General features: G+C 43.2%; 1 protein-coding gene across 2 annotated transcripts in view; it reads left to right on the top strand.

Annotated features, from left to right (window-relative positions):
* Positions 1-16,389, top strand: part of EGFR (epidermal growth factor receptor) — a 44,993-nt gene extending 28,604 nt beyond the window's left edge. The window contains exons 19-27 of one of the 2 annotated variants that reach the window (XM_026037203.1): positions 2,757-2,942; positions 5,901-6,056; positions 6,941-7,016; positions 8,283-8,429; positions 10,318-10,415; positions 11,081-11,248; positions 11,335-11,382; positions 11,530-11,635; positions 12,140-16,389. In XM_026037203.1, the coding sequence (XP_025892988.1) occupies positions 2,757-2,942; positions 5,901-6,056; positions 6,941-7,016; positions 8,283-8,429; positions 10,318-10,415; positions 11,081-11,248; positions 11,335-11,382; positions 11,530-11,635; positions 12,140-12,507 (1,353 nt within the window). In that variant the 3' untranslated portion in view covers positions 12,508-16,389. The remainder of the gene's footprint in view (positions 1-2,756; positions 2,943-5,900; positions 6,057-6,940; positions 7,017-8,282; positions 8,430-10,317; positions 10,416-11,080; positions 11,249-11,334; positions 11,383-11,529; positions 11,636-12,139) is intronic. The other variant, XM_026037202.1, reaches the window with a different exon arrangement.
* The last annotated feature ends 1,924 nt before the right edge of the window (positions 16,390-18,313 follow it).

The following is an 18,313-nucleotide window of genomic DNA, read 5'->3' as shown; positions in this document are numbered from 1 at the left end:
CATAAAGGATGCTTTGAACTTAGCTGTATTACATTCATGTATATTGAAGCACTGTTCAATAAGGTTAATTAACTAGGTCTATCGTATTGCATTCTGCCTTCAGCAGATCAGGATATTCCCAAGGCAGGGTAGGAGATGCATAGAGTCTTCACATGTGTTCTGCAGAGATATCAAAATACTTCTTGTGTCATATATCTTTTTTTTTTTTTTTTTTTACTCTATGAAAGTAGGAGTCTTAATATAAGGTCTTTCAGTTTGTTCATTTGTTAGACAACTGGGTTGGTGAAATTCGTTCTGTATTTCAAAGGAAAAGGAAACCTGCAGAAACAGGGAAGGAAATCGGAGGAGAACACTGAAATCCCCTTTCAAAAAATATTTTCCTTGCTACTGACTCCTCAAGCTTGCTAAAATCTCAGCAATACTGCTGTCCAGCTAAGGCCATTCCTCTTAGAGAGGCATGTGAGCTATAGAGCGAGTCAGGCAGCTTGAGCCTGTGTAATCCAGGCGGGCTCTCTCTAGCTTCATTAGGGTAGGGCTAATACAGAAGATTGTTGCTGAATACCACACATACTTGGAGCAGGTCGGAGCGTACCGCCAAGATCTCCAAGATAAACAGTCGGAACAAAGGCTGTTTTCAACATCTTGGGCTGTGCGGAGGGACCGCAGCGGCCGCGCGGGCTCTGCAGCACATGGCCAGGGGCTCCCGGGCTGCAGATCCCAGCAGCTCCCAGGCCGCAGGTCCTTCCCTCGGCCAAAATTAATACAAGATTAGTCTCAATCCCCCAGTGGGAAGCAGTGCAAAGAGCAGAGGCTGCTCATCGATGCAATTGCCCGGCTTTGCAGCAACTGCAGAGATGAGCGTATTTYGGTCTCTGCTTGCAACGGAGTGTCATTTACTAGGCTCAAAAGAATCCCTAAAAATAGCTGCCAGAAATATCACCTAGTTTATTAGCACATCACATTCTTGCTTTATCTTCTCTCAAACTAACCTACAGAATCAGTGCTGTCCCTGACAGAGGATTGCTTTCCAATTAGCTGTTTGTATGATGCAGGAGGCTGATGAGCCCTTACATGGTCCTGTTGGACATGTTCTTTAATATGAATACCCAGAGGCTTCTTTCTAAAGCAAAAAGCAGCTGAAAGCAGAGTTAGCACCTCTGAAAATGAAGCCCTGTGTCTTAGTATTACATCACKCCTTGCTTGGGCTGGCATGTCAAAACAGCAATACCAAGGACAGTGTTGCTTCAGAGTCAGGGATGTTTATTTCTTGAACGTCATTACTTTAATGACTTTATTTAATCATAGTTCTTACCAGCTGTGCAGCTATGTGACATCTGTGGAGAGGTTTTTAGAGAATGAGTAAAGTGCTATGGTATTTTATTTCTTAAGCTCTTACCAAGCACGGATCTGTTCCCTTCCCCTGTCACAATAGTGTCTTGACTTTTGTTTTATGTTTCTTTGGGCTGCCAGCCTAATGTTGAATTGTCAAGGGATGATTAGTTGGTGTCACTCCAGATGCTGAGCTAAAATGCTGGCCTAAAAGCTCACTACATGGAAAAAAATCCCATTTCCTATTGTGTTTATTTTCAATCAAGTGGCTTTAGAAGATGACGAGAAGTGAAATACTGTAAATCAGGCACAAAGTTAGTCAAAGAACTTCAAATTGAGTTGGCACTCGATAGTGGATATCAGTATAAATATAGACATCAAATTTAATTCTGTAAGTAGCTTTTGCATGCAAAAATCCTTTGAGTTTGAGGGACCTTTTTCTCACTGTGGCCATGCAAAGAGCTGTACTTGCTGTGCCTGGAAGATACTGCACCAGCCTCCGGAGGGGTTTCTCTCTCTCCTTAACTGCAGAAAGAGCACGGAAAGGTTCCTTGGGTACCTTTGATAGGTGCCTTAAGGCTACTAGGATGAACCTAGGCTTGAAAGAAGAGTTCCTCATGTCTTGATGAAATGAAATGCTAAATTCCTCTTGACTAAAGAGCTTATGAAACATGAGCTCCCTTGTTTTAAGAAACGCACTATTTTTTAAGAAAAATACTTTTTTTCAATATTGTTTATCTTGCTATATGGCTCTGAAAGAGCTTCTTCTATTAGGGACATTATTTTCATCACTGTTTTTTAAAGGAAGAATGGTATACAGACATCTAAAGGGATAAACTGATTCTTAACCATTCGGATTGGCTTTTAAAAAATGTGGCTGCTTTGACCTTGTTTTCCTCTTCTGTCAGTCTCATCCTAACTGACAGCTTCTGGTTGATCCAAATGGTCATTGGGGTCAATAGCAACCTTGACAGAAGCCTCAGAAAGGAAAAGACRCATAATGTTCCTAACTTAGTTGCCCTTGTGATTACACATTCAAAATGTTGAACTGACATCAGCTTCCACTGATGTTAAACTTAGCCATTTCTTTTAGGGCTTTAAGGTTTTTTTTGCCTCAGAAATTTATGTCAAACATTGTCTTAGTGCACCATAAGTGGCAGACATACCCTTCACCGCCTTCAGACCCTTCCACCACCATCTGAAGCAATGCTCCATGTTCAAAGCCTGGACCTTCCACCCAGTAGAAAGAACTTTGTCCAACTTAATGAGAAGTAGCACTTTTGCATGTGATCTGAGGCACGCTGTTTGCATGTAGTATTTTAGCAACCAGTTAAGTGATAAGCTTATTTTACTCTGACTCCAGCTGTTTCCATTGCTCAGCAGAAGATGTTTCACATTGCTTTCCTTTGTCCTTCCTTTCTCCTCAGGAAGCTTAYGTGATGGCTAGTGTGGACAATCCTCATGTCTGCCGCTTGCTGGGGATCTGCCTCACTTCCACCGTGCAGCTCATCACGCAGCTCATGCCGTACGGCTGCCTCCTCGACTACATCCGCGAGCACAAGGACAACATTGGCTCCCAGTACCTCCTCAACTGGTGTGTGCAGATCGCAAAGGTAGGTGGGCCACCTGGCTCTCCAGAAAGCCGAGAGCAACCTGTAACAAGGACAGCATTTATTTAGCTACCTATCTGTACAGGTGTTCATATTTCCCAAGTCCCTGTGGTTCCTAGATATTTTATAGGTGGCAGGAAATTGTTATTTAATTTTTTTTTTTTTACACCGTTTTCATGCCGCCGTAAAAACCTGAACTCTTCAAAATGTTCCTATACAGAGTATTCTCACTGGCAGGTCTATGTCCAACCCAAACATTCAGAAATAAAATGAAATAAATGAATATGTGGCAGAGGAAGGAATAGAATTTGGCAATTTGATACCAAAATGCTGCTTCCATCAGTGGATTTCTTTGGGCTGTGCACCAGGACAGACAGTGATACTGTCAAATACTCCCTGTTTTGTTTCTGAGAGTAATGGCCCCAGTTTTTCAGGCTGGAGTCTCTGAGGCTGGGGCATTGAAACTGCTCACTGATAAATGCCAGCTTGGTTCTGCAGGCTGGTTGGGACTCAATGATGTTTGGGCACCCGAGGGCTGTTCTGCAACTTATGTGTGCTGAACTGGTGCAATAATCTAATTGTAATGGCCGTAATGCCGAATAAGAGAGTCATTATCACACCTGGCACTGGTTGCCTGCTCTGCGTTGAACTCAGCAAAGAGCCAAAGGAGAGAGTGGCAAAGGAGACAGAGCTGCAGTCGCAATAGCAGCAACATTCTGTGTTTGAAACGTGCCTGGGCACTTGTGAGCGTGGCAAAACAGGGCAAAAAGAACAGCTGTAGAGTGCATAAGTTTTGTTGTATGAGGTGCAATACCTGCAAAGCCCGAGTCCTTCAGTGCTGCTCATTTCTGTGATGCTGGTCTGTAAGTCAATCCTGTGCTTGCAGCCTTATGGCTCCCTCGAGGCCGAGTACACCGAGCTCTCCAGGGCCGTGGCGAATTATTGAAGTGGCAAAATGCACCCTCGGGRCGTCGTGGCTGCGTGCGCTGGCCCCACGGGTCGCCATTCACGATTGTTGGCTTCCCTTTGATTTCGCCCCCGTCCGTTCGACGTTCGCCCGTAGAGGCCCCCGGCCTCGCTAGGGCTGCTTGACCTTCCCCGAGCGCCTTTGTGGTGCTCCRCACGGAGGGGCTCCTCAGAGCGCTCCCACACAAAGCGCCCGGCTTTTTCCCACCGATGTCTCCAGTGCTGCCCCTGTGATGCAGTCAGGGACCCTTTTTGTTTTGTTTTTTACTTTTTTAAAATGTTCACTCTTTAAAACTGTACTTTTTGACAGTGAGAGGGGGAATCGTAGCAAACATATTGTGTCTGGTAACTACCCAGCAGGAGACGAGTTCCTGGAGAAACTTATTTTTGTTTCTGTTTTCACGGCTTTGAAATAATTTTTCTTTGTACCATTTATAAACATCATCTTTCACTGGGACAGAGAGTCATGTCAAAATGTTATAGCAAAGAGCACATACATTCCACGTGCAGAAACACTGTCAGGGAACTCTTTGAATGCATTAGCCTCACACTTAATAATCAGAAATGCTTTAAATCCCAGGTCTGCACGTAATTACAGATCTGCTGAACTTTCTGCATGGGCAGCTCAGTGTCTTCCGTGCACAGTTATGCATGTGCACAAGTGTTTTAGCTATCAGAGGCTTAAATATCTTAATGTGAAACTGATACMCTGCCTTTCAGCAGCTTTGAGTCTTAACAAGCCTCTGCATCTCTGCATGTTTAGCAGGAAATTTTTTGTTCTACCAGGGCTAAATTAAGTGACTTCTTTTTTTTCTAACATAGTCCGTTTTCTGTCAGCAGCTCAGGAATTTTTTGTTTCCAAAGCTCAGCTCATTAAAGATATATTTATATAATTAAGTACATGCTCATGTGCCAGTTTGTTTGGGAGGTTTGTTTTGGCAACATCCGCAGCTCAGGGCACGGGTGAAGCTCTGCTCTGAAACTTCAGGGAGGATCTGATGGTGGTCCAGGTTAGCCGTGGGCTCGGGAAGGGGGTGGAAGCTGGAAGAGCTCTATTCCCCTCAGTGCTCTGTCATCAGGCTAATAGGATCATCTTGTTGTTAAATTTGTAGACTAGCAGTGCTTTTTTTGCTAACTCTTGCCTTCAGAAACGTACAAACAAACACACCACCGCCAGCAGGAACCTATCAGCTGGGAATAATTGTGGTTTTTAGAAAGGACCTTTCAGGAAACTTACAGAGCCTTTTGATTTCATACGTGAAAGAGAGTGGAGTTGAGAGAAAGGAAAATAATCGCCGTGGTCACAAGTGCAGATGTTGGATTCATGCCTTGAAAGTCCAACCAGCACAATTAACCATTTTATCTGTCCGGGAGCTCCGCTGGTTGCTCTGGAGAAAAGCCGTGTTCCTCCTGCAGCAGCAGCTGTATCAAAAGAGCACGTATGCGATGGCAAACGGAGTCTGATCAGGGCGGAGGAACTGGTAGGACTCGCCTTTTCCAGCAGAACTTGAAAACAGATGCAGCTCTGAGCTCTGCCATAAAAGCAAATTTTCTTCCCTTTTATCACCTCCGCAGTGGGCTGCCTGAGTTTGGGTAGCTAAAGTCAGTGGGCACTATAACGAGGCGCAGGAATAGCGGGATCCACCTCTGGGGATGGTTAATTCCCTTTTACTCAAACTCTTCTCCCAGGCCACTAACACCAAAACACTCGTGCAAAATATGGGCCCGCGAAAAAACTTCCTGTAGGGGCAGTACCACAGGCGCCAGCTTCTCTGTGTGTGAGTCCTCACCCTTTRCTAAGCAGAGCATCACTTGAAATGGCTAACCTGGGGTTTTTATTTATTTTACATTTTTTGGAGCGAGGCTTAGGCTGCCACATGTTTATGGCAGCGTGTCTGCAGTTAGCCCCAAGCAGCCCGAGTTTGCTAGCTTGCCTGTGCATCCCAGCCCCACACGTGCGAGCTGGATGCTGACCCCGGCTCTGTCGCATTGCAGGGAATGAACTACTTGGAAGAGCGTCGCCTGGTGCACCGCGACCTTGCCGCCAGGAACGTCCTCGTCAAAACTCCTCAGCACGTGAAAATCACCGACTTCGGGTTGGCCAAGCTGCTTGGTGCTGATGAGAAAGAGTATCATGCGGAGGGAGGCAAGGTGAGACGTGCTGGCGAACGGGCACCTCTCGGGACGTAGGTGCTCATGTGGCCGCGTGAGGCTGTGCTTTAAAAACAAGAACATTACGCAGGGGCTTCCAAAGGGCTCGGCTGCCAGCGCAGCTTGGTGCCTTTGAAGCCTGTGGGAGTCCTCTGAATTCAGCCGGAGCCGCGTCGGGCCAGTGGGACTGCAGTGGGAGCAGAGGTAGCAGAGCCATGAGTGCTTTGGAAATTCCCACCCAGAATGTCTGGGAAAAAAAACAAGATTATTTAAAAAAAAAAAAAGCATAAAACAGAGCTTGTCTGAATTCGCCGGTTTAGCCAACACCAATAATGTTGTGCCGTTTATGAAGAGAAAGGGAATGCTGCATATTTATAGCAGAAGAAAGACCTGTCAGACTTGGTTCAGCATGCCTTCATGTTGTACTACGTGCTGATGGAGGGAATGCATCCTGCTGAGAAATTAAAGAGAAGCTGCTTGTGAATATTGCAGAGGCCATAAATGGAAACCACATGAGCCTGAACGAGCCTCCGTCATACGGCCTGGGATCGTGTTTGTGTCTTGTTATGATAGGAGAATGTTTAAAGGAAAAAAAAAGTAACGTAACTGTTAAAAATATTGCAAAACTAACGTATTAGGGATATTTCTAATAAGCTGAATATTGCACAAGTTCCCAGGTTCAGCATAGGAAATGAAAACAATAATAAAGGGCTTAGAAAGTTGCCTGCTCGTTCTCTCAGATACTTGTGTTGTTTTTTTATGGTCTTTTTTTTTTTTTTTTCTTTCTTCTTCAACCAAACTATTGGTTTAAACACCACCTGGTGGTAAATACTGCTAATAAATTTGGGGTAAGGGTTTTATGGTTTATTTGTAAATCTTCTTAGGTTCCTATTAAATGGATGGCTTTGGAGTCAATTTTACACCGGATCTACACTCATCAAAGTGATGTCTGGAGTTATGGTGAGTCTGACAACATAATTATTATGAGTGGGTTTGAAAATTTGCAGGATTTGCTAGTGACTCTACCCAACTTAATCTCTTTCTTTTCTCCCTACTACCTGACGATTGAGTGATTAAACAGTATAATGAGCCAAAACCACCTATTTAACAAAGTAAAATTCCCATGAAATTGAATGCTAGTGAGGTGTAAACTGATTTTCAGAATATATTTTGACACCTGGAGCCCTTTACTGAAAGGAGCTGCAGGTAGGAGATTAAGCTGTATTTGCTGAGGTTCTGGTGACACTTTTTAGTATGAAATAGAGATAACTGGACAGACAAGAAAGCACCATAACCAGAGGGAAGATTTAAAAGCACTAGCTGACGCTGGCGGTCAGTGTTACTCAGTGGCATTACTTTAGCTGAGGACACAAACTTACTTTGTTGCAGTGGTTAGAGCTTTAATATAAAATTGTTAACCTGCCAATGCTTCAGAACCAGAGAGAGTCAGTAGGGTGAGCGCAAACCTGGTACACCTGAGAGGACACCATGAAAAGGGAAGTAAACTAATAACCTCCTTAGAGAATTACTTTTACACTTGGTGTGGTTCATAAGCCAATCTCAAAGAAAGAGTTGTAAGAAAAATGTTTTCAGAGTATCTTRCTCCATAATTTCCACACTTACATTCCTGGAAAATATTTTGTGCAGATGATAAAGTCCCATGTCTTTTTAGAAAAAAATGCAGCTTTTGGTCCTGATAATTCATTTATGTTTCTTGGCATGCAAAATCCTGTTTTGTATCCTAAGCTACCAGAGAGTCACAACAACTGCATTGCAGAGGACGTGGTATGTCAGTAAAAGGCATGGAGACAGTTGGTTTAGAAAACTTGGAGAAAGTGCTGCTCTTCTCCAGAGAGACTGTTTTAAACAAGAAAACAATTTCCATTTTTAAACTACTTCCTAGGTTGGCATCACTAGTTGAGATCCCTTATTTCCTTTTTGTTAGGCTGGAAAGTTTGTTGGTTATTCAAATCTAAGATATTAGTTGAGATTTAAAAATCTTTAATATRCCATGATGATTTCTTCCTGTTTTATTCATCTGTCTCTCTCTAAAGGAAGGGCAGAAAATGCTTTTCTGCAGCCCTAGCAGTTCAATGCCTCTTGAGGAACCCTTGCTGCTCTGAAGGACGCATTCTTGCTGCCCATCTTCTGACACAGTCTGTGCTCCAGCCAAGTAAACTGGCTCCTGGAGTCATCCCCTCACTGTCCCCCTCTTTGACCTTGCAGGTGTGACTGTCTGGGAGCTCATGACATTTGGGTCCAAGCCATATGAAGGGATCCCTGCCAGCGAAATTTCCTCAGTCTTGGAGAAGGGCGAGCGTTTGCCTCAGCCCCCGATCTGTACCATCGACGTCTACATGATCATGGTCAAATGTGAGTCAAGCACATCTTGTGTTCAGTCCAGTAAGGACAGAAGGACAGTTGCTTTAGTTGTGTTGCACTTATACATTCATATATATATATATATATATATATATATATGCACTTATATATGTTGTATTCTTAATGCTTGCATGGAAAAATTGTTATGTGAGAAGAGCAATGCCGCTGGAGTCCGTCCTAGCACCTTGTGTTTCCATCAGTGGTGCGGGATTTCATTCCAGTAGTCACTAATTCAGCCAGCTAAGACTCACAACAGAATTTCATATTCATGCTGCTAACTGATATTGCCCTATTTCAAGCTGAATGAGACTGTCGAGGAATATAAATGGCCACAACCAAGGGCTTTGGCACCCTTGAGCTCGTCCCGTTTTCGCCCTCTAGCAACTGCTCTGATATGGGGTGATTATTTGACTTCTTGTGCCGAGCATTCCTGCTGCCCAGTCCCCTTGGCGTCTCTGAGGATGCTCATAGCCCACTAGATGGCATTTAAAGACCTTCTCAGCAGAGCAAAACGCCCCATTCTTGATGCAGGGTGATCTCCCARCCTTAGGGCAGGAGTTCTGGGGCATTCCGGCTGCAGCTACACAAGGTATCCAGACCCCAGCACTGCCTCGAAAAGCTTTCCTCTGGGCTTAAAATTCGGAGTGAAGCCCAGAGTGAATCTGGGCTCTGATCCTTTCTTCTGCCCAGGGATTTGGTCACACGTCTTGGGCTGCCCTAGTCACCCCATGTCCACAGCTGGCATCCCTGCAGAAGCAGCATTGCTTTTCCCAAAGGACGTGGGGATTGCCAGCTGTCATTTGTATAAGCGGGGAGAGTATGTTGAAATGGGCAGGATTATTGCACTGCGTTTACTGTGGGGTTTTTTTCTTTTTTTTAAACAATGTTATTTAAACATTTGGAGTTGAGAACTAGCAGGTGCTAACTGTTTAAAAGTGAGAGGAATTTCTTTAATTGCTACAAATTTWAAAAAGAAGAATTTAGCAAGGGAGCATATTGCTAGCATGGCAAGAAGCCACTTACACTGAAGAGATCTTGTCTAAAGCAGATTTCAGACAACATAATATTGCTTCATTCCTCTGTTACTGTGTATAGAACATTTCTTATGAGTTCAGCTAGGCACACTGACCTTAATCTTTATTATTTTTAATTTTCAATGCAAGGATCTCTAGATCAGCTCCTCTCTTGGTTGATACACGAAAGTCTGGCTTCTCTAAGTAATCTCACGTGTAGAAACACCAGTATCAGTATTAGTGTGGATCAATGATGAAGAGGTTTCTAAGCTGTATGATTTGCTTTTGTTAAAGTCCATTTGCTAATAAAATACAGCTATAATCTCTCCAAATATCCCAGTTTGTTGTTTTAGAAGTTTAGGAGACACCTGGTACAACAAGTGGGAAAAAAAAAAGGAACTGTAATTTTTGCTTTAGACTTCTATTGACTTCATGAAGCTGCGTGGTAAGACACAGATGCTCCAAGCAGTCGGCAAAGGCCTACTGAAATTAGCTTGTTTCTCCTCCTGCCAGAGCTCTTCCAGAGCAGTTTTAATGTGGATTGATCTGGACTGGTCACCCAYCAGTTACCATCAGTTAATTGGTACTCTATGGTTTAGTGGAGCTTGTCTCCCTGCCCAAGCTGGAGTTGGCCCTCAAGAGAGGGGACAGCCCCAGGCTGGAGAAGAACCAGGCTGAAGAACCTTCCTCACAGACCAACAGGGCATTTGTTTTAAATGCTAAAACTCCCACTAACCAGTGGCTGGTGTGAATTAACTGGTGTGGAGCTGCTCTCTTTGTTTAATGCTTGACCCGGTTATTTCCTTCTTAAGCTCTGTGTTGATTACCAGATTAACTGCGTGTGTGCCCTGCTTTGCCTCCCCCAGGCTGGATGATTGATGCCGATAGCCGTCCCAAGTTTCGCGAGCTCATAGCGGAGTTCTCCAAAATGGCCCGAGACCCTCCACGCTACCTCGTTATACAGGTACCCAACTCAGTGGTGGGCAGGTGTCTGAGGGACACTTAACATGATGCCTAAATCAATTGGTGACATGTGTAAAAATATACTGGCCAAAATACCATTTTTTCCTCAATTGTGCAGCTACGCCATGAAATAAGCCCACATTGAGCCCACATTAAATATRCCTGTTCTAAGAGCATGTCACCAGTTCAAGCAGAATTATATGTTCTACATATAGTATTTGTGTGTGCTGCAATGAAATCTTTACTATACTGGCATTTCCTTAAAACTGAAAGATCCAGAATAAAAGTGGCATAAAGAAATCAGAGAATTAGAGAAGGTAGATCTGTTGAACTGTTCATCTCACTGCTAGTGAAGGATTGTTTCCTATTATGTTTGCTGAAACTCTATGTGGAAAGAGAAACAAAATAGGAAGATAAGAGCAGTTGTGGAATAGATGTCAAACATCTTCTTTGGTTTTGATGGTAAAGGGAAACAGAGCAGAACTGTGCTCTGTGAAATAGTGACAGAGCTATTTCTTAAAGCTCACAGCCAGTAATACAGGTATGAGTTGAGGAAATATATTTTCATTAATTTTTAGCTCATGTTCATAATGTAAGGCCAGATTTACTGGATGGGATTTAATTGAAAGATGTGCGAGTCCTCTCTGACGGTGGTTTTTCTGACAGGGAGATGAAAGGATGCACTTGCCCAGCCCTACGGATTCCAAGTTTTATCGCACCCTGATGGAAGAGGAAGACATGGAAGATATAGTAGATGCAGATGAATATCTTGTTCCACACCAGGGATTTTTCAACAGCCCCTCAACATCYCGGACTCCGCTTCTGAGTTCATTGGTACGAAACTTTCCATCTAGGAACACAGGCCAAGCAGATTTCAAACAAACTGTTTCTCATGTCTTTTCTGTCTTTCTTTTTAAAAGAGTGCTACCAGCAACAATTCTGCCACAACCTGTATTGACAGAAACGGGGTAAGTGCATGATGACTTCTGAAAAAAAGGAGATCCTTTTCCTTTCAAAGTCCCTTGCTTTCCCTTTTGTTGAGTCATTTTTGTGGCTCAGGTTCTACAAAGCATCCTCTTCAAAGCTAATTTTCCGAACCTGTGCTTCCAACCTAGCAGGGACACCCAGTGAGGGAAGACAGCTTTGCCCAGAGATATAGTTCAGACCCGACAGGCGCGTTCTTGGAGGACAGCATAGACGATGGCTTCCTGCCTGCACCAGGTGAGTTCCTCTCCTACCTCTCCTGTTTTTCCATCCTCAAGGCCATTCATTGGTGATGTCTGTGGTTATTTGAGGATTCTTGCTCAAATATAATCATTTTCCAAGCAACTCCAGTGCTTCCTACCTTTCTTTTTTTTTCTTTTAATCAGAAAACAGGAGAATGGGTGCACCTTTGGAAAATGTATGCGCATTTCCTTTTCTTCTACTTTTTTTTTCTGTCTGCTTCTGACCACCTCTCACTTCAGTTACTTTGCCTGTGAGATTGCTCATGTTTGTTGTATGTACCATCTGGCTAGGGATTTTGCATAGGTGTGTTCGTGCTTAAAGTTTTCTGCTATTTCTGCACCACAGAAGATCTCCCTTAAAAACTGCTTTCACCCCTTACACCTCTTAAGCCATTTCTGCAATACTTTGGGTAGCCAGCAGRCAGCAATCATGCAGGAAGCCACACTAGTTTTATGTCTTCATTTTCATTCTCTATTTTTTTTTTATTTTTAATTCCAGAGTATGTAAACCAGTTGATGCCCAAGAAAGCATCTGTGGCAGTGGTCCAGAATCCAATCTACAACAACTGCTCTGTCTCAGGAAACTCCACGGACTCGGGCTACCAGAATTCCCACAGCACAGCCGTGGACAACCCTGAGTATCTCAACACCAGCCAGTCTCCTCTGGGCAAGACAGTCTTCGAGAGCTCTCCATACTGGATCCAGGCAGGCAATCACCAAATAAACCTGGACAATCCTGACTATCAGCAGGACTTCCTGCCRAAGGAAAGCAAACCTAATGGTCTTTTGAAAGTTCCTGCAGCAGAAAACCCAGAGTATTTAAGGGTAGCAGCACCAAAAAGTGAATACATTGAAGCCTCAGCATGACCATAGAGAATTACTTCTTGCAGCGAGGCAAGCCAGACTCTTGGTGAAGCACCTGGCTGCTGCAAGAACAGACTCTGCACAGAGCAAATGGCAACTGCATCAGCCAGCACATCTTCCAGCATGTGGGCTGAAATTGCAAAGCACATTTGACAATATGAGTTAGGGGTTTTCTTGCCCCTTTCCATGTAATAATGGAATTTTCCCTTTCCATGTAATACACCGCATGTACTTGGATGCATGTTGGAAGAGAGTGGGATCTTCCTGTGCGTAAAGAAGAGCAGATGCATTCCTTTCATTTTCAAGTGGTAGCAGTGTAAGAAGCCATTCTGGGATGAACTTGGGAGCTRTACACGTTGCACAGTCAAATTCCTTTCTACAGTGCATATTTTTATAAATGTTTCTAAGAGAGTTTTTGGGTCTTCTACAAGATCAGATACTTATACTGCTGGTCTGTTATGTGATGCTCAGATCATCAACAAGGGAAAAAAGAAGATTGTATTAAATACTCTTGAGAAGAGTTTCTCAAAAGTCTTGGAACATAAATAGCTGTTCCAAACAATTGATTTTTTTTTAAACGAATTATCTCCTTATTCCACTTCCTGACAAGAACAGGAAAAGTGCATCTGGGAGATGTGTGGGAGATTCTGTTCACAGAAGTCTGAAGTGGATTACTCTGGGGAAAACTAGCACAAGGACCGAATGGCAAGACACATCAACTTCTGACCACTAGTGCTAAAAACTGACAGGAGGAGCTCAGCTCAAAACCCTTTATAAATGTTTATCAAGTGCTCACTTGTCTCTTTTCTGATGGTCAAACACAAGACATTTTTTTTCTGATCCATTCCGCAGCTGTAGAGTTGTCAAAAATGCCTTTTTCTTTAACAAAAGTGTTAGAAGATGTTGCCATAACTGAAAAATGAAGCATCAAATAACATTTAACAGAGTTTTAATTAAAAGTCAAGGAAATGCCAACGGTGGCAAATTGGAGTACTCRTGAGACAGACAGTCTGAAAGAACTACACTAAATTAAACTTGACTAGGGGAAACACAGGTAGCTCTACCCAAGCAGTTTCATTTCCCTTCTTAAGGCAGCTCAAGGCAGGAATTGTTTTTCTGCGTACATTTGGCACAGAAAAGGGGCACATCAGCACTACACTTTTGTGATCTTCAGGCAGTTGCTGCCAATTGCTGGATCGTTGTAGGTTAGGAGCCGGGGCTGCTTGCCTAGTTGTACTCATCCCACTTATCTTGGCAATATGGGGAGTAATGGGAGGATGAATAAATGGAAAGAAGAAAAACAGAGGATGCTAGAAAATTTCATCATCCTGTACTGAAGCACAGGGATGCCTTCTGTTCCTTTAGATAGACCACGTGAAGTCACAGGGTAGCAGAGGATATATAGCATTTTTTGAAGGGCAGAAAATGGTCAATTCTGTGCTCCACGTTGGTGCTTTGAATATTGCAGTATGTTTGTCCACATACATATTGCATCTGGAATCCAGAACCGAGCAGAAGCTCCTTAGAAAAGCCTTAGCTTTTAGAGATTTATTGAGGATGGATGGAAAAGAATGGTCATGTGACATGCCCCCTTTAAAAGTAATGCAGTGTAAAATGCACTCATGGTGTGTGCCATGCCATGGTGCACCAGCCACACAGCGGCCTGGGGTAGGACGGAGTCTTTGCTCCAAACCCCAGGGTTGTCCTGCCTGGTCCATATGTGTCACGGTGACCAAGTCCCCATCACAGTCTTGTGAAGGAAGCGGCGCTTGAYTTTGCTGCTGGCTCATATTCCAAGCATAAACTAGGATCTAGTTCCCATGTCCAGTTAATGATAGATTCCTCCTTGCACCCCTGAGAGCAGATTTGCTGGGCTGCTCTCCTGTGTGGGCGACGTACCACTTCTCCCCATGCGCTGCCCCAGAAAAGGATATTTATAAAATCCAGAAGTACTGTAATGGGAATCATGGAAGATTTATTGGTTTGCTAAATTTGTTACAATGCCAGGAAAAGCAGCAGAAAATTATAGCATGCAGTGTTTTCCTACAAAATCACTGATGTGCAAAATAATTTATTTATATTTTTTATTATTTGAATCTGTTATCTAAAACAAACAAAAAAGCCTTAAGGAGTAGCAGTATGTGTCACCAGCATTATGTAGCATGTAAAACATCTAATACAGAGGAATGTGCTTGCCTTTTTACGACAATTTAGGAGGGATTCAGTAACAACCCTTTATTAGAACTGGGAAGGCCCATTTAAAAATCCAGAAATGTAAGCCTGAAAATTGTCCTACTTTGAATGTACTGTGCTGAGAAATAGAGGAGAGAGGATGCAGCAACTGCAGGCTCTCATTACAAAGGTGCAGGGCGACTCCAGATTTGTGGGATTAGCAATACTTTAAAACAATTCCCATGAATATGCACCCTCCAAGCTCCGTTCTGCAAATTGGCAGCTCTGTAGGGAGGCGGTGCTGGGAGCGCAGGGGTGCACAGCAGCAAGGCCCTTGCTGCCTGCATAGGGGCTGTGCTGGCTGGTGCTAAGAGCCATTACCTATGTGCCAGATTGCTTCCTCTGAGGACAAAAATCAATCAATAGGCAGCTGAAATGATCTGTTTTTCCCACTGTGACTCACGTTGCTGCATGGACTGTCAGCTATTTTGAGTAAGGCAGGAATCGTGGGTTTCCACAAAGATGAGCGAAACAAGCACACGGCATCTTGAGATCTCTCATAAACCATCATCCAGATATAGCTTGGAAACTCTGCAGTTGTCTTGCAGGAGCTGTGGGTATAAAATGCTGACTTTTAAAAGTGCAGCTAAACAGGGAAAGGTAGCAGGCCACAGCACTTTCAGAAGCTAAATCTTACCAATAAAGACAATTAAAACTGTCATTTTTACTGTGTTACTCATGGAAGACAAAATGATATAGCCTGTAATTTAGAGTGTGTAGCATCTCTTAATCATTGGAGTAGCAGCTACTCAGGAACTGTTGTTATAATAATGCAAGCACTGCAGGCTCAGAGACTTTCAATAACTGCCAAAAACTTGGAAATAAGTAACAGGCTTCATGCTACCATGATGCTTTTCCATGGTCTGTGTGCTTTACTTCAGTTGGGCCCTAGGTTGTCCTGCTTTGCTCCAGAGGGAATTGGCTTGGGAGATTTGCTGCATCTCAGAGCAAATTTATTGGCAGGCCCGGGGACTTGCTCTTGCTTCCAGCTGACAGGCAGCAATGGGATGAGGTCTCTGGGAAGAGCTAGAGCTGGCCAGGAGGACTGCGGCGTAGGACCACACATGGTTTAAGCCTGGGGTCCTCGGCGTGTCCAGGGGTGCTCCAGGATGTCAGCGAGAACCTTTGCATTTCCTGACAAGGCTCATTTTTCAGCTTGAGTTCAACGTCCTCCGTTGGTGCCACTGCTGTCTCTCCCAAGGGGCAGTTGCAGTCGCTCCGGTTTCCTTTTCTCCTGACATTTCTCTGTGAGAAAACACTTGAACTGCGACAAAGTGTGCAAGTGTACTTGTAACCTTCCTCCTGATGAAAAAGGTAGAGAGATGAAATTTCAAACTCTGGGTRTAACTCTTAGCAGGAATGCTTTGTAATGTTTTATCACCACTAATCCAAATTTTTATATCAGAGTTACATTTTCTAGCTACGCTTTTGTAAGTTTGGTTTGTCAGTTCTGACATAGAACTTTTTAAGGAGCCTTTAAAAAAATAATAAATTATTAGAAAAAAAGTTTATACATAAGAAAAAAAAGACACCTTCAAGTAGCTTTTTAAATGGACTGCACTAGGACCAAAGATGTAATGTCTTATTTTCTTGCTTTAAAGCAATACAGTGTTGATCACCACTTCCACAACATCCCTTTACAGGAAAAAGCTATAGATCTATAGATTCTTCTTTGGGATCAGCCCAGAGCACCATTAAGCCAGGAGGGCTTGACATGAGGATGAGGCCTCCTCCATTGAAAACAAGACCAAAAATCGGGACCTGGTATTTCTTCAGGGCTACATCTGGAGCCTTTACTTTTGATTCATTCCCTACTCATGAAACACTAAAAACAAGGACATGATTTTTGAGAGAAARAAARAAAAAAAAAAAAAAGGCATTCTGTTTGGGCTCAGCCTCAGGAAAAAAATAAAAAGCTGTGAAGATGACACGTGAKTAGATAAGTGCTTCTTAACCGAGGAAGTGCAGAGGCAGGCAGCGAGACTTCAAGATGATAACACTTCTGGTTAYGTATTACTACGTATTACTTGAATTACCTGGGGGAGCTGAAATCACGACACTTTCACCACCGACTTGACCTCCCGCCACGTGCTCTGCCTGCTTTCCACACTGTGTATTTCCAGAGTGGGGCCTTGGGGCCCGAAACCTGTGGTTCATTCACACCACTAAGTGGTGCCGCATATGAGTCTGTCATTCTCTTACGTGAGAGCTGCACACAGCAAGGAGAGAAATGCAGAGATTTTAGGCTGTACCTCAGCTGGCAGTCAAGGAAATCCTTCGTAGCATCAGAGAAAAGAGTTCTGGAGGGAAAAAAAAAAAAAAAAAAAAAAAAGAAAAAAAGAAAAGAATGGGGGACCTAGCTGGCAAAACCTGCATTACTTCCTACTTCCAACATGTCAGCCAAGATTGAGGCCTTCATGTTCCCCCTCATCCTTCTACTTGCTCAGCCTTGTCAGAGGTGGAGATTTCTGGACACGAGGCTGCTCTGTGGTCTCTCTGTAGCTCTCTCCTTGGAGCAATGTGTTTTCTGACTAATAAGGTGCAARATAAAAAATCAAAACCGTAGCTGTGAACCTAATGTTTGGACTTGTGGAGTCTTGTTCCTGTGTAGCTGATACGGTACGTTATTTCCAGTTGCTCTGGAATTTATCCAGATCAGCCTCCTGGTCTCTCATGATTTAACTGAAGAGTGTGGATTTTCAAACACCATCAATGTTATCCTGGTATTTTAAGAAAGGGAATATGTGAAGTAAGTATTCATTCATAGCTACTTACAGTGAGAGGAGATTAGATTCACATACCTGGATTGTTCCTTCCTAACCTTGTATTCCTAACATCACTTCCCTTGACATTAATAGAAATTTTTAATTTGATTTCATTGAGAGCGTAAAGCAAGGCTAATGTTGAGTGATTTTGAAAATCCCTCGCAATAATCAGAGATCCTATGGATCCACTGCCCACTTTAAGCTGCTTTCTGAGTATATAAGGAATAATGTCTTGGTTTTAATAAACTGTCAAGCAATATATGCATAGATACAGACGGTACCCTTGCAGCATTCTAAAGTTACTCACCTTTGAAAGCACTATTTGTACAATACGAAACTCTTGACTTTTGTATGTTTTAATAGTTTATACTGTTGATCAAAGATTGTTTGTATATTGAGCGATAAAAATGAGGTGTACATTATTCTTTTTAATTGTTTTTAATTTTTGGAGAACATTTATTGTAATATACTGTTGCATTTGCAGGGGGGAAGAAATCACAGTGGCTCGCTTGTAGGGGTTTTAGCCAGAAAAGAACTCACGTAAAGGGTTCTTTACTCATGGACATTGATATTAGTAAAAGTTGTCACTTTGGGGGCTTATCCAGAGCCTAATGAACGTACTAGCAGGACACTTTCCTCTCTCCCAAACGCTTCCARTCTCTCTCTGTGCACCATGCTGGAGTTTCTTAATGTGAGCTGTCAAACAGCCAACAGTTCAGACCATGGGAAGTGCATTATGAAAGCCTGGGTGCTGTTTTTCATTGCACTAGTAAAAGCTGCTCCTCTGACATGCATGGCAGATTCTCACTTCA

Source organism: Nothoprocta perdicaria, unplaced genomic scaffold (genome assembly GCF_003342845.1).
Source record: "Nothoprocta perdicaria isolate Ctin4 unplaced genomic scaffold, notPer1 scaffold_192, whole genome shotgun sequence".
In the NCBI taxonomy this organism is placed as follows: Eukaryota; Metazoa; Chordata; class Aves; order Tinamiformes; family Tinamidae; genus Nothoprocta; species Nothoprocta perdicaria.
Note: the sequence above shows the minus strand (reverse complement) of the source record. Positions and strands in the feature narration are given on the sequence as shown.